Below are 27,989 nucleotides of genomic sequence, written 5' to 3' on the forward strand. Positions count from 1 at the left end.
AATCCTCATGAACACAATGAAAATTAACAAATCCAAATCTCCCTCCACCCCCCTCCCTTAACTTCCCTCAACCTCCTCTTCTGGAAACCCAGCCAGATGGGCGGGGTACAAATAATAAATTATTATTATTATTATTATTATTATTATTATTATTATTATTATTATTATTATTATTATTATTATTATTTAAATATTTGCTACTTCTGCTTCTTTTGATTCCTCGATTTTAAAACCCTTCAACTAAATTATTTTTTATATTCTTACCATTTTCATACCCTGCCTTTCCCAAATACACCTTACGTTTTGTTGCTTCCCCAGTTATTCCTCCTCGCCTTGTACACTTGTAAGTTTCCTGGTTTCCAAGGCGCTAGTCCTCAGCGCTCCTCCGAAGCTCCGCCCCCTCCCGTGATGTCATGACGCCGCGTCCAGGAGGCGGGGCTTCATCGGCCCACTCCCGCGAGCCTCCTCCCCATTGGCCGCCGAGGCGCGGCCCCGCCCCCCTCCCCGGCCGCAGCCAATCGGAGCGCGGCTGGGCGGGGTCAGCGCGGCCCGAAGGCTCGGCGGCTTCGGTCGTAGTAGCAGCAGCAGCAGGCGGCGGGCGGCGGCGGAGGTTGGGCGGCCGCCGGGCGGGCAGGAAGGAAGGGGCGCCATGGAGCTGCAGCGGACGGTGAGGAGAACCCTCGACCCCCCTTTCCCCTCAACTCCCCCCTTTCGCGCCCTTTCCCTCCGCAAGGTCGTTACCTCAGCTTTTCCCCGCGGACGTCTCTTAGGAGCATTACGGTAGCAGCTCCCCCTCACCGCAGGTCTGTTTTAGGCTGCCCCTTTAGGGCTGAATTACGGTAAATCCCCCCCCCTCCCGCGTCTCTCTTCGGGGCATTACGGCAGCGCCCCCTCACCGCAGGTCTGTTTCAGGCTGCGCCTTTAGGGCTGAATTACGGTAAATCCCCCCCTCCCGCGTCTCTCTTCGGGGCATTACGGCAGCGCCCCCTCACCGCAGGTCTGTTTCAGGCTGCGCCTTTAGGGCTGAATTACGGTAAATCCCCCCCTCCCGCGTCTCTCTTCGGGGCATTACGGCAGCGCCCCCTTTTCTGGTGCGCTCATCGCTAGGCATTACGGTAACCCCCCCTTTTTTCTGCCCCACTGAATTGATCATATTTCTCCACCCCTCTGCTTGCAACTGGGGGCTTTTCTCTCCTTGATGCACCTCCGACCCTCCCCCAGCTGCAAGCATGGCAGGAGTGCCCCTTTGCCATGCACATTACGGTACTTTCTGCCCCCCCCCCATTCCAGTGTGGGGCTGGGAGGGGGCAGCCCTGATTCTTTCCTGCAGGGGGGAGACTCTTTCCAGAGCTCATTGGTTTGGGGCTGAGGAGAACAGAGAACAATAGTGATAGTAAAATAGTAAATACGTAAAAAAAAACAATCAGTAAAATAGTAAATAAGTAAAAAAATAACAATAGTAAAAAAGGAGTGGGGCTCTTAGGTCCCCCCCCCGATCCTGGTGCTCACTAGATCCCTGTTGAGGCTCAGATCCTGGCCCCCCCTTCGTAATATATTTGATGAATTATTGTATTTTAATATTTTGCTGCAAGCTGCCCGGCGTGGCTGGGGAAACCCAACCAGATGGGTCTGGTGTAAAGAATATTTAATAATATAAATAATAATAAAAATAATCATAGCAGAGCCTCTCTTTTGCTGGAAGCTGCCCAGAGTGGCTGGGGAAATATTGGCAGAAATGTGGTGGCCCATTCTGTGTGCGGCGCATGAAAACCATGTGTTTTTGCAGCATGTTCCTTTTCCTCCCCCCCCCCCATGGAATTTGCTTGCAAATGACTTCGCGGATGTTGTGAAATTACTTTTTCCCAAGCAGGCTCTTCGTTCCACACTCTTCTCCCTCCGTGCTGTTTATTGCCGCTCAGATCTTTGCGCCCGTTCAAAGCTTCTTGAGCAACTCATTCCCAAAAACGTGCGCTACACATCAGCTGTTTCCCCAAAGTGGGTGGTGGTGCCACCTGGGACAGTGGGATTTTCCTTGGGGGGCTCTAAGAGGAGAGGGGGTGGCAGGAGGAGGTGTGTGTGCAAGAAGTGCAAATGACTTTGAGAAGCTGGTATCCCCGAATCAGGTCCATCAATTTTGTTGAATGAAATAGTTTGAACTGGATTTTGAATGAACGTGCAATTATTTCTTCCTGTTTTGAATTCTGCTGTACGGTGGTGCCTCGCAAGACGAAAAGAATCCGTTCTGTGATTCTCTTCGTCTAGCGGTTTTTCGTCTTGCGAAGCAAGCCCATTGACGGATTAGCGGATTAGCGCTATTAGCGGCTTTTAGCGGCTTATCTGCTGATCGGATCAGCTGATAAGCGGCTTAGCGGCTTAGAAAAGGGGGGAGGGGAAAAAATCAGCAGGAACTCGCAAGACATTGTCATCTTGCGAAGCAAGCCCATAGGAGATTCGTTTTGCGAAGCACCTCCAAAACGGAAAACTCTTTCGTCTAGCGAGTTTTCCGTCTTGTGAGGCATTCGTCTTGCGGGGCACCACTGTATTATTCTCTTAGCACCAACCATTCCGAACAATGCTTGTTTGGTTGTAAGTCGCTTTGGGTTGCCCTGGGCAAAATAAAGCAACGAACACGTTTAGTAAATGATAATAATTATAGAGTGAGCATCTAATGTTTATTGGATGGATTTCCCCCCTAAACTGATTTTTGAATTCTGATTTTATTGCTATTCGCGTTTTATACTGTATTTTATTCTGTTTTTTGTTGCATCAATGAAGTGTTTTAAATTTGTTGCAAGCCGCCCTGAGCCTGGTTTTCTGAACCCCAAAGGGCGGGTTATAAATAAAAAATTATTATTATTATAGTGGGGGAGGGCAGTGGGGGTGAGTTAATGGAACCCAAGGGTGGTCTGCAAAAGTTTGGCAACCGCTGCTAGATCCTTTCAGCTGTCTGTCCAGTCCAGAGGGCCGGCCGGCTGTCAGCTGTGCTTTCTTCCAGCCTTGAGATGTTCCCAGCATGAGGAAGAGTCAAGACCCCTCTTGTCCCTGCGCTGGTTTCCTGCCTGCAAGGACAAACTGTGGGCGTGAGGCTGGAGGCAGAAAGGGCCGCCCAGAGAGCTTGCAATCTTGGTCCTGACCTGGTTTTTTCCAGCACATCGGAAAAGAAGCGCAGCAGGAAGATTCTCTGGGGACAAATGCCCCCCACCCAGTATCTGTGGAGTGGGGCCTCCAAAGGGCAGGGTTGCCAGGATCTTCCCAGGACGTGGCTGGCATGTGCTGAGGTTGACTCATAGAATTGTAGAGTTGGAAGGGACTCCCGGGGGTCATCTAGAATGCAGGAATCTTAACTGAGAAATAAGCACACCAAGAACTCAGGCCAATGTAAGTTTCAGTATTGCGAGTGGTCCCTACTCACAAGTCAATAGCAACAAAAACTAATCCATTCAAAAGTATGTATTCTGACAACAATTACAAACTCAAGTTGTTGTTTAGTCGTGTCCGCCTCTTCGTGACCCCCTGGACCAGAGCATGCCAGGCACTTCTGTCCTCCACTGCCTCCCGCAGTTTGGTCAAACTCATGCTGGTAGCTTCGAGAACACTGTCCCACCATCTCGTCCTCTGTCGTCCCCTTCTCCTTGTGCCCTCCATCTTTCCCAACATCAGGGTCTTTTCCAGGGAGTCTTCTCTTCTCATGAGGTGGCCAAAGTCTTGGAGCCTCAGCTTCACGATCTGTCCTTCCAGTGAGCACTCAGGGCTGATTTCCTTCAGAATGAAGAGGTTTTATCTTCTTGCAGTCCATGGGACTCTCAAGAGTCTCCTCCAGCACCAGAATTCAAAAGTTCTTCGGCGATCAGCCTTCTTTATGGTCCAGCTCTCACTTCCATACATCACTACTGGGAAAACCAGAGCTTTTACTATACGGACCTTTGTTGGAGAGGTGATGTCTCTGCTTTTTAAGATGCTGTCTTCCTTGTCATGGTGAAGGGGCTTGAATAACTCAGAGAAGCTATGAGCTTTGCCGTGCAGGGTCACCCAAGATGGACAGGTCATAGTGGAGAGTTTTGACCAAACGTGATCCAGCTGGAGCAGGAACCGGCAAGCCACTCCAGTATGCCTGCCAAGAAAACTCCATGGACAAAGACATCAGGCATATAAAAGTTAACTCATAGAATCATAGAACAGTAGAGCTGGAAGGCACCCGGGGGTCATCTAGTCCAGCCCCATGGAATGCAGGAATCTTAACTGAGAAATAAGCACACCAAGAACTCAGGCCAATGTAATTTCAGTAGTGGGAGTGGTCCCTACTCACAAGTCAATAGTCAATAATAACAAAAACTAGTCCATTCAAAAGTATGTATTCTGAATTACAAACTCAAGTAGAGATTACAAACTCTAACCCATAAAGATATTTATAACATAATAATTCGTTACTGTCAGAGCTGCTTCCAGGTCCCAGCTCACAGAGGACCACGCTAGCCGGTATTACTGTACAAACTTCTTTATTGAGTTACAAGTTCCATTTTCAAGCCGCAGCGTGCAGCTCTACGTCTTAGAAGCTAGACCGGCGAAGCTCCGTCTGAGTCTCCGCCTCCTGTACACCAACTTAATACTCTAGCCTTACTCCACCTCTTCCGTCTTTCCTTCCTCCTCTGGGTCCCTCTACCCCCCGTGGTCTCTTCCTTCCTGGACTCTTCTGACGCCGACCCCCCGGACTCTGCTCCCTCTTTGCGGCGGGCTTTAGGACCTGGCTCCCTATCCGGACTGCTTACTGTGCCGCCGTCCTGTGCATTTGAACTTGGCGCGCGCGCGCAGCCTTCGACCTTCCTCTTGACCGTTTCCTCGCTCCCCGATGGAGGTGTGGCCAATCCTAACTCCTGCCTTCCCGCTTGCGGCGAGCCGCCAGCTCCCGATGCCTGCGACCCCTCCCCCCTACTGTGCTCTGGTGGGGAAGCTGGTCCCGATTTCCAACTGCTGCTCTCTGAGTCTCCTCTGGTCCCTTCTTCCTGGGGTGTCCCCCTAGGCGCCCCCCTTGTTCTGACCACTGGCGCCCCTTTCTGTGAATCTTCCGATTCACTGGAAAGACTCGGAGATCTCGGGCCGCTGTCATCGCTCATATTTCCTTCGGATTCCTCCCCCTCGCTCTCTGTTTCCTCCCTTTCCTGTGCCTCTGCTCCTGAACCCCTGACAGTTACAAAGATTTTCTCTTTTTCACTCGACAATAAATGTTGACCCTTATTCCAGGTGTGGTCTGACCAAGGCAGAAGAGAGTGGGACTGTGACTTCCCTTGATCTGGACACTAGACTTCTGTTGATGCAGCCTAGAACTGCATTCGCTTTTTTCCCTGCAGTCTCCTTGAGTCATAGAATTGGACAGAGTCTTCTGGGTGATCCAATTCTTGCTGTAACCCACCCTGTGATCCTTGGGTGAAGGGCGGCCTAAAAATGTAGTAAATAAAATAAATAAATCGTTGGGCACAATAATACAAAGCCTTCCAGATCAGGTTATTTCACGTTTTACTTATTTCATGAAATTTATATACCGCTTGATTGTAAGAACAGAACAAAACCACAAAATGGTTTGCTATAAAAAGATAAAACAGTAAAATTATTGCTAAGGAAAATTAACAAGCATAATTTAAAACTGTCAGAAAGTTAAAATAACAGTAGACTAAGAACAGGTTGAAACTCTCACCAATTTTCTAAGCATCTGGCTAGGCATTTCTAAACAAGAATGTTTTTGGCAGGTGCCAAAATGAGTACAATGAAGGGCACCAGGCTGGTATCAAGTGGCAAGGAGTTCCAAAGTGTGTCTTACCAATACAGTATTAAGAAACTGCATTAATTAAAAAAAAAACTGTAAAAATTCCGCTGCGAATCCTCAGGACTCTTCCTTGCAGAGTTGTTTGTGGCAGAATAGGAAGGTGGGCAGAACAGGCTCTGAGGTGGGCTTCACTTTGCCCCCCCCCCCACCATTTGGGGGGCTTAGAGAGAGGTCTCCCCCGCAGGGCTGCTTGGCTACTGGTGCTGTGGGCTGCCCTCACAGCATCCTCCATAGCTATGGTTTCTGCCTGTGCCTTGACTTTGCAGCTTTTAAGAACGGTGCTTGTAAGTGTTTGCCCTTGATCCAACTTCTTTCCTCCTCCTGCCCATTACTTTTTTCCTTTTGTGTCGTGTCTTTTTTATTTATTATTAAAGATGGTGAACCTGTGGGCCATGATTGTCTCAGAGCTCATTTTCGTGAGCCACCCCGAGAACCTTTCTCATGACGAAAAGCACATCAATGCCGCAAATAAAATAGCCGATTGCTGATGTGAGGAGGCCCAGGTGCCCAGAATGGCCTGGGGTGGTGGTTCAGGGACCTGGTGTGAGCTTGGAAGGCGCCACACAAGCCCCAGCTCTTCCGAATACTCCTTTGGTGCCTTTAGGCAAGCTTCTCTTCTCTCTGCCTCAGTCTTCCCAATCTGCGAAATGGGTGCAATCCTGTTTGCCTCTCTTTCCAGGGTGCTGCAAGGATTGCCGGACCCAACCTTTGAACACCTTTTGCACATCGGCGGGCAGGTTGCCAGTCCGTGTATCGCAGAGGGACCTTTGCTCTGTGTATTTGCTGCTTATCAGCTTTCTAAAGGCGCTTTGCAGATGGTTTGAGATCGGATGGGAGAGGAAGGCGGCAGCCTGCAAGCTAGCCTGGCCCTCTCCTTGGCCTGGTCTGTTGTCCTGCAGATGTTCTCTCTGATATAAAGGCCACTGTCCTTGCTAGCTGCCTCCATCCCGGGGAATGAGAACAGGAGGCCAAGGTCTTCCCCATCCCCTCTCTTGTCTCCATGTCCCCCTGTGCCAGCAAGTTCCTTTCTTTTAAAATAAATACATGTTTTTTTAGTTTTCAAAAGTTCACGCACATAACCATCGCCAGTGTTTAATTTATCCATTGACTTCCCACCGCTCCCTCCATGATATTTATTCATCGATGCTGCATATTTTAACTTACAATACTCCACATATACATCCTAAATTATTAGCCTTCAGGTCATTCTACTGTTGCTGCTCTTTCAAATCTTTCAAATCTTGCTTGTGTTTTCATGCAACAATAATAGTTCTTTAGATATTGAACATGAACATGAAATTTATTACGGTCAGAGACCAGCTTGAGGAACGCAAATGGAACTGCAATCCCAATAGCAAAACAAACATTTAAAACAATATACAACAATGGATTTATTTTATTTATTTATTTTTCAAAAAATTTTTTATTGGTTTTCACATTTATCACATAAAAAAGAAAAAAAGAAAAACATTACAATACACAAAAACAAAAAAGGATTTTTACTTCCAAATCCTAATTTCATTACATTGATAACTGACTTCCTCAAATCCCCTCTCACTGAATTTCATTATATGACCTGTTTAGCAGTTCTCCAAATTCATATTTCTAATAATATTAACTTCTTTCATTTACTTACTTCTTCTCCGTTATTAATATTCTAATCCTTAATATTTATTAACAACGTATTCTTATTCTACCCCTAAGCCTAATTATTACATCCAAGAAATTTCTCTTTATCTTATGTTACAATATTTAGCCAAATATTCTTAAAAATTCTTCCAATCTTCTTGTGTCTCCTCTTCTTTCTGGTCGCGGATTCTTCCAGTCAGGTCGGCCTACAACAACAATGGATTTTAAGTTTAAAAGTGCGATAGGCATATAAACGCATAAAAGCTTCTTTACCTATTCTACAAAAGGTTCCTGGTCCTCAAAGAACGCTTCGCCATTTCGACTTCTGGTTTTTGCTGTTAGCTTTGCCGGTTCTGCTTAATCCATCCTTTCCATGGCCTGTTCTTCCTTCGTTGAAACCTCCTCCTCGTTCCATTTTTGAGCGTGCAATATTCTTGCTGCTGTCGCTGCATACATTAAAAAAATTAACCAACGTGCCCACAAGTTTCCATCCGAGAGTGCAGACTGTTCTTTCGGCTTTGGGGAGCTGGGTTTGACATTGCTTGCACCCACATTCACCCCGAAACCTCGGCTGTCCTCACGGCCTAGGACCCTCATACCTACGGGACCACCTGTCCCAGTATGCCCCGCGGAGGACCTTAAGGTCCATAAATAGCAACACCCTAGAGGTCCCGGGCCCTAAGGAAGTCAGATTAGCCTCAACCAGAGCCAGGGCCTTTTCAGCACTGGCCCCGGTCTGATGGAACGCTCTGTCTCATGAGACCATGGCTCTGTAGGATCTGATCTCTTTCCGCAGGGCCTGTAAGACAGAGTTGTTCCGCCTGGCCTTTGGCTTGGAATCAACTTGATCCCCTTCCCCTCTTTCCTTTTTCCTTTCTCCTTCTGTGACGCAACTCCTATTTGGGGACTTCCCTGGCTTTTTTCTGGCCCACGTAGGACCAGTCTGGATAGTAAGCCTTGGTGAAGACTTGACGTTTTCATCCCCCCAAAGTTTTTGATTTGAGTTTCCATTGAAATGAGGCTGTATTTTAATATTTAAATATTTTAATGTCGTACCGTATTTTTCGCTCTATAAGACACACTTTTTCCCTCTTAAAAAGTAAGGGGAAATGTGTGTGCGTCTTATGGAGCGAATGCAGGCTGTGCAGCTATCCCAGAACCCAGAACAGCGAGAGGGATCACTGCGCAGCACTCCCTCTCTCTGTTCTAGCTTCTGGCTTAGCCGTACTCTGTCCTTCCCCCACCTCCCGGAAAATCCCGCAAGAGCCGCGCTCCCTTCAAAGAGCCGCATGGAGTGTGTGTGTGCAACTCTTGGGGCTTTTCCCCGAGGTGGGAGAAGGGCAACCCGTCAGTGATGGGCTGCCCTTCTCCCTCCTCGGGGAAAAGCCTGCAAGCGCCGCACACACGCTCCACTCGGCTCGTGAAAGGGAGCGCTGAGCAGAGCCTGGGGTGCACACAGGCTCTGCTCAGCGCTCCCTTTAAATAATATTTTCCCCCTTGCATTCCCCCTCTGAAACCTAGGTGCGTCTTATGGTCAGGTGCGTCTTACGGAGCGAAAAATACGGTATTTTAATCTTGTTTTTAAGTTGTATTTTAATCAATTTGTTTTTATATCGGGTGTTAGCCACCCTGAGGCTGGTCTTGGCTAGGGAGGGCGGGGTATAAATAAAATTTATTATTATTATTACTATTATTAGGGTGGGCCTTCCGTCCCTGGGGCTCTCAGCCATGTTAAGCCTCTCTCTCTCCTCTGATTCCTCAGGTCCAGATCTGCCGCTTTCACCTGCTGCTCTTGCAGCGCAAGAAGACCCCTTGGCTGATATCTGCCCCCCAGTGCAGGCAGCGCTCCGATTCCCAGCCATCCAGGTATACCTCCTCCAGATGTTTAGGAATCCAGATGTCAGTAGTCCCAAACACCTGAAGGCCGCCAGGTTGGCCAAAGCCATCACAGATTTGTAGAGCTGGCCGGGACCTCCAAGGGCCATCTAGTCCAACCCCCTGCCATGCACGTGCCCCCAGCGGGTTGGGCTAGATGATCGCTGGGGGTCTCTTCCAACTCTGCAGTGCTGTCTAACGTGCTTTGCTTTTCAATGGATGGGGAAGGGGAGGTTTCCGTGCGGAATGAGGGCCAGGTGTTTGTGGGGTGGTGCTGTGGATCTCTGCTCACGCCTCTGCCCCACTGCAGCTCTCGTCGACAGAGGGGGCTGCTGAAGAAGGCGTTCCTGGGGCTGTCCGTGGGCCTCCCCCTCGCAGCTGGGATCCGCTACTGGATGGCCGAGACACCGGAACGACGAAGGATGAGGCTGCTGGTTGAGGGACTGGGGCGCTTTACCAGGTGGCTGGCAACACACTCTTTCCTTTCCCCTTTCCCAGGGAGGGAGGGATTTTGTTTAATTAATTTATTGATTGCATTTACATCCTGCCTTCTTTGCTCCAAAGGAGCTCAAGGTGGCTTTGCTTCGTTCTCCCCTTTCCGTTTTAGCCTCACAACCATCCTGCAAGGGAGGGACGTTTGGCTGAGAGTAAGGGGTCCTGAGTTATTTTTTTCAGTTGATGCTGAGGTCCACATATATTTACAGTGGTACCTCTGGTTGCGAATGGGATCCGTTCCGGAAGCCCGTTCACAACATTAAAAGAGCGCAACCCGCAGTGGCGCGTCTGTGCACACGAGGGTTATGATCCACTGCTTCCACGCATGCACGTGATGTCATTTTGTGCTTCCGCACATGTGCAAGCGGCAAAACCTGGAAGTAACCCTTTCCGGTACTTCCGGGTCGCCGCAGGACGTAACCTGAAAGAACGTAACATGAAGCAAACAGAACATGAGGTATGACTATACCAAAAGAGAAAGTCACAAGTCCTGAATTTTCCCCTATTTGGGGGCAGTTGAGGTTTCGGCAGCCGTTAGCATCCATGTCAATAGTTTCTGAGAGCTGAACCCTTTCAGCTGATTATCCCATAGATTCAGTGAACAGAGCTGCGGCGAAGTTGCAGTGAGTTGTTTGAGTATTTCAGACGTTTCTTGACAATCCGTTGCCCAGAATTTGAATCCCTGTGGGCAGTCCCACCATAGCTGAGAAAAGTGCCTGTTTTTCCACAACCCTTTCAACAGTTCTGGGATGTTATGTGGGCAAGTTGTCATGTTGTGCCATGCCATCCTTATAGGATTTTCACAGAACACACTCTCACGTAAACCGAGACTCACCCAATTTGATTCAGATGACCGTAGCCCATCCCATGTAGAATCCTGAATTTGTATGGACAGGTTTTTCTCCCGCTCAGGTTTACAGCCTAAAACAGCGGGCCAGAAGAAATACCCACTAATTCTGTCGGGTGCAGAAGGGTAACCTGTCTTTTCCTCTCTCACAAAGGTCCTTGCAGTTGGGAATCCAGATCTCCTTGGATTACTGGTGGACGCACCACATCTCGTTGCGGGGCCTGGACGAGGTACGGTTCCCTGCTGTTTCTGAAGCTCTGAGCCGTTCAAAGGAACTCAAACTCAACCAGCTCTCAGCTAGGGCCAGGGCCTTTTCAGTACTGGCCCCGATGTGGTGGGATGCTCTGTCCCAAGAGACTATGGCCCTGTGGGACTTGACATCTTTCCTCAGGGCCTGCAAGACAGAGCTGTTCCGCCTGGCCTTTGGTTTGGACTCACTCTGACCCTTATGTTTCCCTCCCCTTATGGTTTTGATTTATGGGCTACAGTAGTACCTCCAGATACGAACGGGATCCGTTCCAGAGCCCAGTTCGCATCCAGAAGCGAACGCAACCGCGTCTGCACATGGCTGCTTCTGCTCATGTGCGTGACGTCATTTTGACTGTCTGCGCAAGCGGCGAAACCCGGAAGTAATACGTTCCGTTACTTCCGGGTCGCCACGGAGCGCAGCCCGAAAGCGCTCAACCTGAAGCACATTTAACCCGAGAGATGACTGTACTATTAAAATGGGGCTGCATTTTAAATTGTATTTTAACCCGTATTTTAAACTGCCCCCACCCCATTATGTTTTTATTGTAATTTTACTGGTGTTAGCCACCCTGAGCCCGGCTCTGGCCGGGGAGGGTGGGGTATAAATAAAATATTATTATTTATTATTATTGCCAAGCAGCCTTGAGAGGCCCAGAGGGTCTCAGTGGGGCAGCGGGAGCTGGATTCATCGCCCTGAGGGTTTCCTTGCTGGATGCTTAATGCAGCGGAACGGGGTGGCAAAAGGAGTCCTAGAATCATAGAACTGTAGAGGCGGAAGGAACCCACATGGGGATCAAACCTGCAACCTTGGCGTTATCAGAACCGCGCTCTGACCAACCGAGCTATATCGAACGGTTTAGATGCCACCTTTTGACCAATAAGAATTATAATTTATACCCCGCCCATCTGGCTGGGTTTCCCCAGCCACTCTGGGCGGCTTCCAACAAAGATCAAAAATACAATCATTCATCAGATATTAGAAGCTTTCCTAAACAGGGCTGCCCTCAGATGTCTTCTAAAAGTCAGATAGTTGTTTATTTCTTTGACATCTGGTGGGAGGGTGTTCCACAGGGAGGGCGCCACCACCGAGAAGGCCTTCTGCCTGGTTCCTTGTAGCTTTGCTTCTTGCAGGGAGGGAACCGCCAGAAGGCCCTCGGAGCTGGACCTCAGCATCCAGGTACAACAAAGGCGGGTGGAGACGCTCCTTCAGGTATACAGGACCGAGGATCTCAGTGTGGCTTCCAAGACGTCGGGAGTCCACCCGCCGTGTCCAGAGGGCTGCAGGCGTCCCCCCTGCCCCTCCCTCGGGGCTGCCAGTTTCTGACCCCTTTCCCCCTCTTCCCTGTCGTCAGAACAGCCCAGGGTACAAGACTGTCCTCTCGGAATGCCACCAGCGGGCGGCCGACAGCATCGTCCGCGGCGCCATCCGGAACGGGGGCCTCTACATCAAACTGGGCCAGGGCCTGTGCGCCTTCAACCACCTGCTGCCCCCAGAGTACATCAACACCCTGCGCACGTTGGAGGACCGCGCCCTCACCCGCGGCTACAAGGAGGTAAAGCAAGTTTGCTGCCATTCCTCCCACCGTGGGCTCGGCTGGGTGGGAGCTGGAGTCCAGCCGCTTCAAGCAGTTGCTTCGCTTTTTTACAATCGGTTGGCAAATGACTCTTTTGAAATAAATGAGTGGAATGAGGAAGCTCTCTAGCGGCCAAGGCTGGCCAAAGCCGGCTTAAGCGTCTTCCTCACGTGTCATTGTCTGCAGGTGGACGAGCTCTTCCTGGAGGATTTCAAAGCCAAGGCGGACCAGCTATTCCTGGAGTTCGACTACCAGCCAATCGCCGCTGCAAGCTTGGCCCAGGTGCACCGGGCAAAGCTCCACGACGGCACCCCAGTGGCTGTGAAGGTCCGTGGCTGTGCTGCCCCTCTCCCTCTCCCCCCCCCATTACAGTGGTCCCTTGGTTCTCAAACTTCATCCATTCCGGAAGTCCGTTCCAAAACCAAAGCGTTCCAAAACCAAGACACGCTTTCCCATAGAAGGTAATGCAAAACGGATTAATTCGTTCCAGACTTTTAAAAATAACTCCTAAAACAGCCATTTAACATGAATTTTAGTATCTAACGAGACCATTGATCCAGAAAATGAAAGCAATAATCAATGTACAGTGGTACCTCGGGTTAATTCGTTCCAGAAGTCCGTTCTTAACCTGAAACTGTTCTTAACATGAAGCAGCACTTTAGCTAATGGGGCCTCCTGCTGCTGCCGCACGATTTCTGTTCTCATCCTGAAGCAAAGTTCTTAACCTGAAGCGCTATTTCTGGGTTAGCGGAGTCTGTAACCTGAAGCGTATGTAACCTGAAGCATCTGTAACCCGAGGTACCACTGTACTGTACTATAAAATAAACAAGACAGTATTGTAGATAATAAAAGTTAACATTGTTATTTTTTCTTACCTGTACTGATGATAGTCATTGTTTGGATGGGGGGCTTTTATCAATTTCCTCAGTCACACAATCGATCAATCAGTAGCTGAACTGGGTTCCACACTGTCACAAGAACAAAATAACCAAAAAAGCCTCAAAAACGCAAAATAAATAGCAAAAACAAAAGTGCCAAACTTAATCCGTTCTGGAAGTCCGTTTGACTTTTGAAATATTCAAAAACAGAGACGCAGCTTCTGATTGGTGCAGGCGCCCCAGAAACAATAGCCAACACCTGTATTGGACGTTCAGCTTCCCAAAAAAATTTCGAAAACCGGAACACTTACTTCCGGGTTTTTGGCATTTGAGAACTAAAGTACCACTGTGCTCTCGGAAGGCCTTGCTCTGGGTCCTCTGCTGCCCCAGATTCCCAGTCTCTCCCTTTCCGCCCCTTTGCAGGTCCAGTACATTGACTTGCGGGACCGGTTTGACGGAGACATTCGCACGCTGGAGTTCCTGCTGCAGATCGTGGCGCTGATGCACCCTAGCTTTGGGTTCAGCTGGGTCTTGAAGGTCCTTTCTGGGCTCTTAGCTGGGGGGCGGGTGGGCAGTTCCCCTACTGTTTCCCCCACTGACCGCCATGGGGGGCGGGAATTGGAAGAAGTGGCGGATGGAAGGAATGTTCCCTGGAGCAACAGGGCTTCTGAAGGCTGGTTGCTGGAAGCCACAGGATTGGGAGAGGGCTCTTGCACCCGAATCCTGCTTGCAAGCTTCCCCCTGGGGCAACTGGTTGGTCACTGTGAAGACAGGATGCCGGTCTTGATGGGGCCTGATCCAGCAGGGTGGTTCTTAGGGAGGTCTCTTGAAATAGCAGAGCCTCCATGCCTAGGGACACTCTACCTCTGAATTCCGGATAATAGGGAACAACAATAGGAAATAGTGTTGTGCTCAGGATGTGCTTGAGGATTTCCCGCAAGCTTCTGGTCGGCCCCCGTGAGGACAGGACAGGAGTAGATGTGGCCCCCATTGGCCTGATCCAGCCGGCTCCTCCTATTTTCTTAAGTAGTGACGGCCTCCAACTTGGATGGCTTTATTATTATTATTTTATATATCGCCCAATCAACATTTGATGATCTCCTTCTACCGGTCCACAACAGAAAGTGTCCTTTCATACTGCATCACGGTGTGGGACGCTGGTTTGACATCAACGGATAGGAAGTGCCTACAGAGGGTGGTGAATACAGCACAAGATATTCTGTTCCGTGAATCCGCTGGATGAAATAGCGGAAGAACATGAGGAAAATTATCAGGGATGATGAGTCATACCCTGGCCGGCACTTTCTTGCTCTCCTGCCCTCAAGCAGAAGATATAGAGGCATGATTAGTCGCAACAACAGGGTAAAGAACAGCTTCTATCCGTGGGCTGCTAGGCTGCTGAATGAAAAGATAACAACAGGGCAACGGACTTTCGGGTTTGGTGTGTGTGTGTCAGTAAATGAGGGGAATTAAGACTAAGAGAGCTGAGTGGGGGGTGCTCCTGTAATCTCACTGTATACAAGTTGTACAAGTGACCGTAAAGTATTTCAAACTATACCCGGAGGTCTCAGGGCAGCTCACAGAAAAGTTCACAGCATATATAATCAGAATAAAAACAACAACCCAATACCACGCCCCTCCCGTAACGCTTCCTGGTCCCCCTTCAAAGCTCCCCTTCTCGCCCCCCAGGACCTGAAGGACACGCTGGCCCAGGAGCTGGACTTTGAGAACGAGGCGCGCAATTCGGAGCGCTGCGCCCAGGAGCTGAAGCACTTTGACTTTGTGGTGGTTCCTCGGGTCTACTGGGAGAGAAGCAGCAAGGTGCGTCTCTGCGCATGGCGGCAGGATGTGGCGGCGAGGGAGGTGTCTCTGTGTGTTTGTGTATAAAAGAGCCATTGATCGTAGCGCTCCCAAAGCAAGGAAGGATTGGAATCTGATCAATAGAATACACACGAGGCTTGACCAGCAAAACTCTGGGAGGAGTGCGTATAAGAATAATTCCTCTCCACCCTCCGGCCCAGGTCGTTTTATTCACAAAAGAACTTTTTACACAGTGTTCGTAAGAACCAATCAGATTTCTTCTGAGGATTTCAAAAAACCACACGTGGGACAAAGTCAGATCAGAAGAAATTCTGTTAACTACAAAGAAACTATTTCCTACTTGAGCATGCATATGTAGTGCAGAGTAAATAAAATAGGAATAAAAGGAGGAATGCATTCAGCAAAACCCCGGAGGTCATAAACAGGAGAGACAGGATGGGTAGTATTTGCCATCTCCTTGTGAACTCTCTTCCTGGCCCTTAAGATATATCTAAAGTTTAAACTACATCAAAGAACCTACTCTCTTTATGTACTGAGGATGCCTGATGAAGCAACTGGCCTGTGTTTCAGAATGCTCATATGTGCCTGTCAGGTGTAGAGAAAACAAATGGCAGAGGTGGAGAGGCTTGTGGGATTCGATCAGAAATTATTGTCAATGAATGAAACCCAGTGAACGCAATGCTTTCATTGCGGACACAATGGCTTTTTCATAATTACTCATAGCAATCCCACGTGACCCCCACACTCTGGATATTTGCACCCCTCCAATTGATGGCTGGAGGTGGGTGGAGCAGAGAAATGAATGAGTTTGGGGAAGGAACTTGGCCACTTCCAGCCCAAAGGAGTGAAATCATTTGGGGGGGGGGCTGTATTCTTACTCACCCCCATGCCAGCTGAAAGAGCATCTCCGCCATCCCCAACCTGGTTTTGGTCCAGGGGTTTTGGTTTCCAACTTGCATCAGCAATCAGGAAGCCCTGCTGGAGTTGTGGCCTGAGACACTGGAGGGCACCAGCTTGGAGAAGCCTGCCCTCTGTGCACACAACCCCCACCTGAGACAAGTACATTTTCTGCATTAGTGTGTGTGTGTGTGTGGAGGGGGGGAATACCAGCTTTGGGTCGTTCCCGCATTACATCTTCTCGGGGTTCCAGGTAGTGTCCCCACAAACACCTAAGCAGGACTGCCCAATATTTGCGTGTGACTCCTGCGTTACAGCGGGTTGAGCTAGATGACCTCTGGGGCACCCTTCCAATTCTCTGATTGGCAACCCAGTTAGATGGGCAGCAAATTATTATTATTATATTATTTTATTTTATTATTTATTTTCTGTGGAAATAGAATTTTTATTTTTATTTGTTCTGTATCTGTGCTGCATTTCACTTGCATGAGTCGCAAAGTGGCTTACGTGCAATAAATAATAACACTGGAAGACATCACAGTAAAGGTAAAGGGACCCCTGACCATCAGGTCCAGTTATGGCTGACTCTGGGGTTGGGGCGCTCATCTCACTTTACTGGCCGAGGGAACCGGCATACAGCTTCTGGGTCATGTGGCCAGCATGACTAAGCCGCTTCTGGCAAATCAGAGCAGCACATGGAAACGCCGTTTTCCTTCCCGCCGGAGTGGTACCTATTTATCTACTTGCACTTTGACGTGCTTTTGAACTGCTAGGTGGGCAGGAGCAGGGACCAAGCAACTAGAGCTCACCCCATGGCGGGGATTCGAAACGCCGACCTTCTGATCGGCAAGTCCTAGGCTCTGTGGTTTAACCCACAGTGCCACCTGCGTCCCTATAAGCCATCACTATTACACCACAAATCATATTTTGGGAGGTGGGGCAAGGCAGGTGGGAAAAGGGTCACCAGCGAGTCCCGTTCCCCTAATGGCTTTGGGCCTAAAACCCAGATACGTTTAAAGAAGATTGGACAACGTTTATTGACTATATGGGAAATAATTGTGTACAGCTGAGAACGCTGAGAGCATTAAGATAAATTCAGCAGGGTAAATAAGTTTTGATGGATGCAATAATGGAATACTGAATGGTACAGTTTTTGAAAAATATGCAGGGATTTATGATACGTAAAATGAACTGTGGAAAGAGAAGGGAAGTCATTGATATGTTAAGGGTGTAAAATTAGTATTTTAAATTGTGAAACCGAAAATTTAATAATAATAATAATAATAATAATAATAATAATAATAATAATAATAATAATAATAATAATAATATCAGATCTCTCTCCCTCTCGGGGCCTCAGCAGTCCATGGCTCAGGTTAGAAAGCAAAACAGGACTGTGCGTGCTGCTCTCTGGCTACTTTTGACGTCCTCTTTCCTTTCTCTCTCTGCCCCAAGAGGGTCCTGACAGCTGATTTCTACGACGGCTGCAAAATCAACGACATGGAGGGCATCAAGAGGCGAGGCCTGCATGCCAAGGACGTAAGTGGGTGGAGGGGCAGCGCCGGGGGGGGGGGCGGGCAGGACAGAGGGACAGGGCAGGCAACAGCAGAGGCTCCGTCCCACGCTGGCTTGAACAGCTTGCCTCCTTCATGCACCACCCCAGAGGCAGCAGCATCTTCGCTTCGCTTCACGGCCTCCGAGGGAGTGGTGGGGTGTATTTGTACGTATTTTATGCAGAAATTGGAAGCGGCCTTCCTGCCGGCTCAGGCTGGACATCCATTTAGGCCAGTGTGGACTCCCCTGATGGATAGAAGCCGTGGCAGATCTTGCAAGCTTCAGGGCAGATAAGAGATATCCCTCCTTCACTCATCGCCTGATGCAGCAGGATTATGTCCTTTTCATCACCCTTTTCTCTGCACGCAGAAGTTCCAGGTCCAAACTATATGCTACGCTCCTCCTCCTCCTCCAAATCCTAGAATCCTGGGCTCTCGTCTCCTCTTGATGGGCAGCTGCCGCCCTCTGGGTCTTCCCCAACACTGGCTCCTTTCAACTGAAGGTGGCCGGGATTCCACCTTGGAACATCTGCATGCGGACTAATGGGCCCCGTCCCTGAGCGATGATTCCTCCCCACCCGTTTAAATCTCCCTTGCATTCAAAGCTGAGTTTCCCAGACTTTTCAGGACCCCCCCCCCTTGGTTGCATAACTCATCCCCTTTGTTCCCCATGCTATTCAAAGCATTGTTCGGAATAGCAGTTTGCACGACCCAGCAAGGAAGATGAAAGCACAATAAGGTTCAGAACAGCGAATTGCACATTCAAAATGTTGCATTCCAAAGGCAAAGGAAAGGATTAGACCCTGATTAAAACAAAAAACCACAAGGCTTGGCTAGCAAGACTCTGGGAGGAAGTGCCAGCAATAATCTGTCACACCCTGGCCCAGATCCCTTTTATTAACAAAAGAACTTTTAGCGCAGCGCTTGTAAGAACCAATCACATTTCCTCTGAGCATTTCAAAAAAACTACCACGTGGGTACAAAGTTAGATCAGAGAAATCCTTTTAACTACAAAGACTACTTTGAGCCTGCATACAGGTTTTTAGGCTAAATAAAACAGGGATCAAGGAGGAATGCTTTTAGCAAAACCCCGGAGGTCATAAACAGGCAGGAAAGGAAGGAAGGATGGCAAGGAAAGAGTATTTACCATCTCCTTGTGAACTCTCTTCCTGGCCCTTAAACTCTACCTAAAGATTAACAAACTTACCTACTATCTTTATGACCCAGGATGCCTGGTGAAGCAACTGGTCTGTGTTTTAGAATGCTTATGCGTGCCTGTCAGGCAGAGAAAATGGGCAGAGATGCAGAGGCTTGTGGGATTCAATCAGAAACTATTGTCAGTGACTCAAACCCAGTCAACACAATGCTTTCATTGCTGACACAATGGCTTGCTTCATTTTTCAGAATTCCTCATAGCAATCCCACCTGACCCCCCCCACAAAAGCCAGTTAAAACCATTTAGTTTAGTTATTTCAACAGAATTGATGAACTTGATGCAGCAACACTAGCTCTCCAAAGTCCGAAAGGCTTTTGCGCCTTCATCGTCCCCCTTTCCTCTTAGCACCCCCCCAGGTAAGTTGAGGTGGGGGGTTGCCTCTTAATATTGTGGGTGGAGAGGGGTTGCCTGTGCTCACGCAGAGGCCTGGGCTTCCCCATCATCCTGCCCTCCTGTGTTGTCTTGCAGGCCGCACAAAAGTTGGTCCAGGCGTTTGCAGAACAGATCTTCCTCACCGGATTCATCCATGCCGATCCCCACCCAGGAAACGGTACAGAGCGCTGCAGCCAGGGAAGAGGGCAGGCTTAGTTGGGGTATGCGGGGTGAATTGGGGAGCTAACGTTAAATAAGTTGGAGTTCTTGTTATTAAATATACCAAGAAAAAAGCACACCAAGAACTCTGGCCAATAGACATTTCAGTAGTGGGAGTGGTCCCTACTCGCAAATCAATAGTCAATTGTAACAAAAACTAATCCATTCAAAAGTATGTATTCTGACAAGGATTACAAACTCAAATAAAGATTACAAACTCTAACAGGGATTACAAACTCAAGCTCATAAGGATATGTATAATATGTATAACACAATAATTCGTTACAGAATTAGAGATAAGAGTTTATGAGTAGAGATAGGTTCATGTTAGTCCATAGTCAAGATTCGACATGAAGGTCTTCGTTTCAGTCATTGAGCAGAAACCAGTTATGGATCAGAAACCAGGACAGGGCCCTGTTTCAATGTATTCACCATCATCAGCTGGAAGTATCAAGCATTACATGAAAGTACCTTTAAATTCTAAATTAGCATAAATTATAAAACAGTCATAAATTGCAAAAAAGTATTATACAACATTTGGTTCCTTGCCTAATTTTTAAGGGGTCGTGTAAGTTTCAAGAATTCGTATAAATATATCCTGTTATTTTCTACGTTTCTCAGAGATAACTGAAAATAATATTAATAATAATATGTGTTGAATCAAATTAAAAACTCTAAGGCAGCATATAATCATATGATTCCTCACCTAAGTGTGGGTAGATCAACGTGTATCTTGAGCTTTCCTGTGCGTTTTCAATTTAGAAGTGAGCCTTTTATATGCTCTTAAAGGGCTAGATGATCTTAAAGGCATAGAGTTCTAAAGTTCAGAGGACAGCTGCAGTTTAATTTAAAGGTCTTAAAGAAATGATGTATAATCCTGATAGCTATTGAGACCCATAGGGGTCCATGGTCTTTAAGTAAATGGATGTACCCAGCTTCCTGTGGCTCTTCCCTTCCTGTCTCCGACTGCTTGTAGTGGCTGTCAGGCCAAAGGATGAGATGAGATACATGGACACAGAGTGTGGGGTCAGGGTGGGATGGGGGTTCTGGTGTGGGCTGCTAGAAGAAGCTGAGGGGGCATTCTGGGGGGGGAGCGGGGGGGGGACGTCTGGTGCTCTGACCTTGTCTAATAGGCTTGTGCAGGCTTACCTGTGCCTTGAGGGGCTGGTGGGAAAGAACTGGAACTGGGAAGCTGGCCGGACCTAGTTGCTGGGGGGCCCTTTCCGTGCCCCCCTCCCTTGTTTCCTGGAGAACATAGCCCATAACCTTCCTTCCCTCCCCCACCCCTTTTTATCCCACTCTGGGACCCCACAGCTAATTCTCCCCTGGTCTCCTCGCTGGCCCAAGTAGGACTAATTTAGCCAGCTAGCCCTGGGGATCATCTAATGTTTATCGGATGGATTTCCCCCCTAAATTGATTTTTGAATTCTGAATTTATTGTTATTCACATTTTATACTGCATTTTGTGCTGCTTTTTGTTGCATCGATTAATTTGTTGTTAGCCGCCCTGAGCCCGGTTTTCTGAACCGGGAAGGGCGGGGTATAAATAAAAAATTATTATTTATTTAATTATAACTGAGGCGAGAAGCATCTTCACCGCCTGCCTCCCTCCTTCCCCTCGTCTCTCAGTGCTGGTACAGAAGGGACCCGATGGAAAGGTGCAACTCATTCTCCTTGATCACGGCTTGTACGAGATCCTTCACGAGAAGTAAGTCAGCACGAGGACCTGAGTAATTTCAGGGTGGGGTGGGGGTGGGGGTATCGGGCTGATGCAATAGCATCCCACTTGGATGTGGTTTGTCTCCCCCCCCCCCCTTTGGGGAGCTAAATATGTTTTTATTCCATTTTACAACGTATATAAAAACAGAGAGAGCGGCTTATAACAGCAGGTGGGAGTTAGGTTCTAGTGTTTTGCCAAAACCTCAAATTGTGCGTGATTTTCTTCGTTATCACCATACCCCAAAGTGAGCGGTACCAATGTCCAGTATAAAGACTAGGACTAGCCGCCTGAGAAACAGTTTCTACCCAAATGCAATTTTGGTTTTAAACGCAGTGTAAGGAGTCTGTATTAGAGTATATTGTATTTAAAAATGGGGTATCAGAGTTTTTAGGGGGCTAACCAGGTTGGGATAGCTGGGATAGCAGGCTTGTTGGGTTTTGAATGTCTTATGTAGATTTTTCAATTTCGCTGTTCTGTGTGGGACAATGACAATAAAGATGTATCGTGTAGGATTTTGAGTTGTTTTGCATTGACCGTTTGAGCTGCCAAGCTCATAGACAAGACCAGTTCCTCTGACGATATATCTCCATTGCTAGCAGGTTTCCCATCTTGAGCCAGTGTTAGTCTGTTTCCCCAAAAGGCCTTTCCGGTGTTGGCCTCCTGGCAAGCAAGCTCTTGTGATTTTTGCTCTCTCCGTCTCTTCCAGCGAACGGGAAGCGCTGTGCAAGCTGTGGCACGCGATCATCTTGCACGATGATGCAGGCATGCAGATGTACTCCAAGCAGCTGGGTGTGAAAGGTGAGGGGGCAGCTCGGAGCCACTGGGGGGGGGCAGCCTTAAGGGTCTCCCAGTCAGCAGGTAGAATCCTTCCCCCTTTACACACATACACACATTCTGGCTGAGGGTCATGCTCCCCATGGATTTTGTGTTTCTTTGAATGGGAGGTGCTGATTATTATTATTTACAGTGGTACCTTGGTTTAAGAACAACCCTGTTTACCAACTATTTGGTATAAGAACTCCGCAAAACTGACAGTGTTCTGGTTAGCGAACTTTATCTCGGTCTACGAACAGAATCCAAACGGTGGAGGGGCACCGGCGGCGGGAAAGCGTGCCTCAGTTTAAGAACAGCTTTGGTTTAAGAACGGACTTCCAGAATGGGTTAAGTTCGTAAACTGAGGTACCACTGTGTGTGTGTGTGTGTGTGTGTGTGTGTGTGCGTGTGTGTATACACACATACACACACACAGCATATATAAAACATAGTAAAATATCACACATTAAAAACTTCCCAATACAGGGCTGCCTTCAGATGCCTTCTGAACATCAGATAGTTGTTTATTTCCTTGACATCAGATGGGAGGGCGTTCCACAGGGCAGGCGCCACCACTGAGAAGGCCCTCTGCCTGGTTCCCTGTAACTTGGCTTCTTGCAGTGAGGAAACTGCCATAAGGCCCTCGAAGCTGGACCACAGTGTCCGGGTAGAACGATGGGGGTGGAGACACTCCTTCAGGTATACTGGACCGAGGCCTTTAGGGCTTTAAAGGTCAGCACCAACACTTTGAATTGTGCTCGGAAACGTACTGGGAGCCAGTGTAGGTCTTTCAAGACCAGTGTTATGTGGTCTCGGCGGCCGCTCCCAGTACCCAGTCTAGCTGCCGAATTCTGGATTAGTTGTAGTTTCCGGGTCACCTTCAAAGGTAGCCCCATGTAGAGCACATTGCAGTAGTCCAAGCGGGGGATAACCAGAGCATGCACCACTCTGGCGAGACAGTCTGCGGGCAGGGAGGGTCTCATCCTGCGTACCAGATGGAGCTGGTACACAGCTGCTCTGCACACAGCTCCCATGGAGGGTAAGGACAACAGGTTCTTTGTGCATTTCCTCCCCGTTCCTAGCTAATTTGGAAATGATAAAGCGGATGTGGGTTTTCCTCCCTCCCTCGTAACAGAACACCAAAGGGGGTTAACCAGCAAATCTGAACATTGGAATAATGTGGTCCCTCACCCAGCACAGGGTTGCACCATGGAGTTTGCTCCTAGAAGAATGCACCTTTTTGTGTATACAGTGGATGCTCGGGTTGCGAATGTGATCCGTGCGGGATGCATGTTTGCAACCCACAGCATTCGCAACCCATAAAGTGCGATTTAGCGCTTCTGCACATGTGCAACTCCCGAATCCCAGAAACAACCCGTTCTGGTACTTCCGGGTTTCAGCGGTCCACAACCCAAAAAAACACAACCTGAAGTGGCTGAAACCCGAGGTATGACTGTACTTGGAACGGAACCCCTGAATAAAATGTGAATAATTGTTTTGGAGAGGCCAGTTTAGGCTCGCTTCTCTCCTTAACAGTATTATGATCCCTGGGATGTAGATGGGCTGGCTTTCCTGAAGGTGCCGGCTTCCGTTCCTGGCGGAGGCGAGATCTGACTTGAGCCACTTCCCGCTTTCCAGGGGGTTAGACCAGATGGCCTTTGGGAGTCCCTTTCTGCCTCTATGGTTTCTCCTGCCTTTGCCCCGTTGCCCTGTGCTCATTGTGGGCGTTGCCCTTGGCGCCTAAGCTCCTCCTCTCCTCTCCCCCAGCCCAGGATTACTTCCTGTTCTGCGAGATGCTGCTGCAGCGGCCAATCAACATGGCTCAGCTGGTGCTGTCCAACGTGCTGACTCGCGAGGAGACGGCCTACATGCAGGACATGGCCAAGAACCGCTTTGACCGCATCATGCAGGTGCTAAAGGACATGCCCCGCTCCATGCTGCTCGTCTTCCGCAACATCAACACCGTCCGGGGCATCAACGTGGCCTTGGGGACCCCCGTGGACAGATACTACATCATGGCCCACAGGTGAGGGGGTGGGACGCCTTGGAGGCAGTGGCTGGAAACCACCAGGAGAGAATCCTCTTGTGCTCTGATCCTGCTTGGTTTCCCAGAATGGGCATCTAGTTCAGCCGCTGTGAGAGCAGGAGGCTGGACTAGATGGGCCCCCCTTGGCCTGATCCAGCAGCCACCTCTTATGCCTTTAATAATAATAATAATAAATTACTTATATCCCACCCTCCCCAGCCAAAGCCGGGCTCAGAGCGGCTAACAGCAATAAAAGTAACACAGCATTCTAAAATAAATTCATTCTAAAACCAATTCAAGATCAAATGGCAACCACTGGGCCAGAGTTCTACGAGGATGACCAAAGGAGGGGGTCAGACTGAGTCCAAACCAAAGGCCTGGTGGAACAGCTTTGTCTTGCAGGCCCTGCGGAAAGATGTCAAGTCCTGCAGAGTCCTGGTCTCTTGTGACAGAGCGTTCCACCAGATCGGAGCCACAGCCGAAAAAGCCCTGGCTCTAGTTGAGGCCAGCCTAACCTCTCTGTGGCCTGGGACCTCCAAGATGTTTTTGTTTGAAGACCGTAAGGTCCTCCGTGGGACATCCCAGGAGAGGCGGTCCCGTAGGTACAAGGGTCGTAGGCAGTATAGGGCTTTAAAGGATAAAACCAGCACCTTGAACCTGATCCTGTACTCCACCGGGAGCCAGTGCAGCTGGTATAGCACTGGGTGAATGTGGTCCCGCAGAGAGGACCCCGTAAGGAGCCTCGCCGCAGCATTTTGCACCCACTGGAGTTTCTGGGTCAGTCTCAAGGTCAGCCCCACGTAGAGTGAGTTACAATATTCAATACAGTTACAGATAGGTAGCCGTGTTGGTCTGCCATAGTCAAAATAAAAAAAATTCCTTCCAGTAGCACCTTAAAGACCAACTAAGTTAGTTCTTGGTATAAGCTTTCGTGTGCATGCACACTTCTTCAGATACACTGAAACAGAAGTTGCCAGACCCTTCTATATAGTGAGAAGGTGGGGAGGGGTATTACTCAGAAGGGTGGTGGGAATGGGAGATTGGCAGATAGCTGAGATGAGCCTGTTGACGACTCTTAACAACTGTAATAGGTCTTAGAGGAAAAGGCAAGGGGTGAGAAGGTGAGAAATGGCTTAGTCATGTATAATGAAATAAGAATCCAATGTCTCTGTTCAGACCAGGTCTCTCCATTGTTTTAAGTTTGGTAATGAGTTGCAATTCAGCAGCTTCTCTTTCCAGTCTATTTCTGAAATTCCTTTGTAGTAAAACAGCTACTTTGAGATCTTGTATAGAATGTCCTGGGAGATTGAAGTGTTCAATACAATAATTTATGCCCTGAGTGATTCTTGCTCCCTGCAACCCACCCACCCCCCCAAAAAAAAACCAGCACCAGGATTCAGACTCTGGTGTCTGTCTGTCTCTTTTAAAGTGCGGTGAGATGCTGGAGTCACATGATTAGCCAAAGATCAGGAGGGATCAACAACATCTTCTTCGTTCGCTGGATCCGTGCAGCCTGGAACACCTTCGTGTTTGAGTTTTCGCTCAGGTAAGGGGGGGGTGTGGGTTTGTGTGCCCCCCAGATATTGGGCTGGGAGCCCTGACAAACAACGCCTACCTCAGTTAATTTAAATAACCAAGCTGTTGCTCTCCAGCTGTTGGACCAAGACTTACAGCCAGCCCTGCTGTGCTGGCCGGAGATTATGGGAGTCACAGTCGAGCACCATCTGCTTTCATGACGGCTGCTGAATTTCAAAGCTCTGTAGAAAAAAGTCACAGAACCGAGAAATTGCACAGAACAAATGAAATACCGTGAAAATCCCTGAAATGAGAAGTAATCGACTAGAAATATTATGAAAATAAACTAAATAATAACAATCAAAAAGTTTAAGGGAAAAATTAGAAAAACCTAAAATTGAACAAAGTCTTTAACGGGATGCCGGCTACAAACCTCGTTTCACTGAACTACTCAGTTTCCTCAGAATAGTCCTCAATCCTTTATTACTGCTCATTGCTTCACCTAGGTCGAGCTGGGATTATAATACTTCAGAATTTTTGGGAGTTCTACCCCCTTTTTTTGAATTTTGGTCATTTAAGGTTTATGATTTTTCTATTTCCTTCTGAGGAAACTGAATAGTTCAGTGAAACGAGGTTTGTGTTTTATTTTCATAAGATAATATTTCTAGTCGATTACTTCTTGTTTCAGGGATTTTCACGGTATTTCATTTGTTTTGTGGTATTTCAAATCTCTGGCTCAGTTACTCACTTCTTCTTTTTGTCTCTCCTTCCACCACCACCCTAAAAAAACCAAACCAGGTTCCAGGTCACCGCCATAAAGCTCACTACCTCTGTCCTGCGCTTCCTGGCTTTTGTTGGTTTCCTGAAGGACAGCAAGAAGCCGGGGGAGATCTACGAGTTCCTGAAGGCATAGAGCGGCTGCTGCTACGACCTTCTGCCGCAGGCTGGATCGCAGCCTCCAGGCCAGAGGGTGGCCGAAGGCCTGTCCAGCTTGATCCAACACCAGGTGCTTTTCATGCCTGCAGAGGAGGACAAGGTGCTCTCCCACTTTTCTATTAAAAAAATTACCGGTGAGAAATGCAGGACCTGATCCAGCCCTCTGCAGTCATCTGTTAGGCAGAACCAGCGCCAGGGTGGGCTGCAGCCTTCCTGCACCTCAGATTCTGCTAGCCGCAGGGCTGAACGGGAGCCACGTTCCCAACTCCTTGCAGCAAACAGCTTGTGATAATAAATGCCCCGTTTTTATCCTCTGTTGGTATCTTCTGTTGGCTCAAAGTCTGGTGGGGAAAGCTTCCCCACACATAGGGAAATCTAATAGAATGGAGTGGGGGAGAGAGAGAGACCAGGGAGGGAGGCCTGTTTTGGCCAGCTTGCTCCACAGGGGAGGCGGGTGCGAGGAGTTCATCTGACGACAAAGCAAATTGGGTTTCTCTGGATGTGAAGAGGTTGGGCGTAGCTTGGCTCCCAACAGTCTTGCAGGAAGAACTTTCTGATGGTGAGAGCTGTTCAGCAGAGGAGCAGGCTGCTGCAGAAGGTGGATTCTCCTACGCTGGAGGTTTTTCACACAGGTTGGATGGCTGCCTGCCAGGGGTGCTTTAGATGTGACCCCTGCATTGCTGTTCTACGATTCTGTGAACACTGTGGGAAAGGCAATCCTGGGACAGGTTTCTGGTGGTGCGGTGTAGTGGTTAAGAGCGGTGGACTCGTAATCTGGTGAACCGGGTTCGATTCCCCACTCCTCCACATACAGCGGCTGGGTGACCTTGGGCCAGTCACACTTCTCTGAAGTCTCTCAGCCCCACTCACCTCACAGAGTGTTTGTTGTGGGGAGGAAGGGAAAGGAGATTGTGAGCCGCTTTGAGACTCCGTAGGGTAGTGATAAAGCGGGATATCAAATCCAAACTCTTCTTCTTCTTCTGTTGCCCCCCCCCAACCTGTGGACACAGAGAAACCACTAAACCCTGGCAGGTGGTCTCAAACATATGAAGCCATGTCAGCCACCGGCTTCCTCAACAGCAGCAATGACTTGCAGCCAGCCTCTCTGTACTACACCACCCATGCATGGCACAAGATCTCGCCAATGCAGCTCCACAAACTGGTAGCCCAATCACTGCGAGTTCACAATTTCTTTACAAATCCTTGCCAGCTTTATAAAAACACATAACTGATAAAGAGTCCTGTAGCCCAGCCAGGAAGACGTTACAAACATTGGGGTTCTGAGGGGGGGGGGCAGACAGGGAGGCTGGGCCGCCCCCTGCAGCCAAATCGAGGGGCACAGTTGTGGGGAAAGGGAATCCTTAGAAATGAGCTGTGACGCGATCGATCTCCAGCAAATCTTCCAGGATCTGTAGATGGAAGGGGGGAAAGAGGGTCATTAGGAATTGCCCAGGAGGGAAAAGGGATGTTTCTCCCTTGCAAGGAACTTCCCCTTGAAAGGCGATCTTCTGTTACGGCGCAGATCCCTTAGCCCAG

General features: G+C 48.7%; 2 protein-coding genes across 2 annotated transcripts in view; one reads left to right on the forward strand and one right to left on the reverse strand.

The window, feature by feature from the left end:
- The first annotated feature begins 548 nt into the window (after positions 1 to 548).
- Positions 549 to 26,767, forward strand: ADCK5 (aarF domain containing kinase 5). Its single transcript, XM_081204691.1, has 15 exons — positions 549 to 667; positions 9,210 to 9,313; positions 9,633 to 9,782; positions 10,819 to 10,894; positions 12,266 to 12,466; positions 12,674 to 12,814; positions 13,789 to 13,902; positions 15,055 to 15,186; positions 17,539 to 17,622; positions 19,321 to 19,402; positions 21,073 to 21,151; positions 21,870 to 21,961; positions 23,744 to 24,002; positions 25,432 to 25,548; positions 26,316 to 26,767. The coding sequence occupies exons 1-15, from the start codon at positions 650 to 652 to the stop codon at positions 26,428 to 26,430; spliced, it is 1,764 nt and encodes a 587-aa protein (XP_081060817.1). The 5' UTR covers positions 549 to 649; the 3' UTR covers positions 26,431 to 26,767.
- An 874-nt stretch (positions 26,768 to 27,641) lies between these two features.
- Positions 27,642 to 27,989, reverse strand: part of CPSF1 (cleavage and polyadenylation specific factor 1) — a 40,819-nt gene continuing 40,471 nt past the window's right edge. Inside the window, exon 38 of the mRNA XM_081204348.1 lies at positions 27,642 to 27,862. Coding sequence (XP_081060474.1) covers positions 27,815 to 27,862 — 48 coding nt within the window. The 3' untranslated portion in view covers positions 27,642 to 27,814. The remainder of the gene's footprint in view (positions 27,863 to 27,989) is intronic.

Source organism: Podarcis bocagei (assembly GCF_964188305.1).
Source record: "Podarcis bocagei genome assembly, chromosome: 8".
NCBI classification, from domain to species: Eukaryota; Metazoa; Chordata; class Lepidosauria; order Squamata; family Lacertidae; genus Podarcis; species Podarcis bocagei.

Coding starts and splice junctions, on each gene's coding strand:
- ADCK5 (XM_081204691.1), top strand. Junction 13,903..15,054: donor GGTTCAGCTGGGTCTTGAAG/GTCCTTTCTGGG, acceptor CTCGCCCCCCAG/GACCTGAAGGACACGCTGGC. Junction 21,152..21,869: donor TACGAGATCCTTCACGAGAA/GTAAGTCAGCAC, acceptor CGTCTCTTCCAG/CGAACGGGAAGCGCTGTGCA.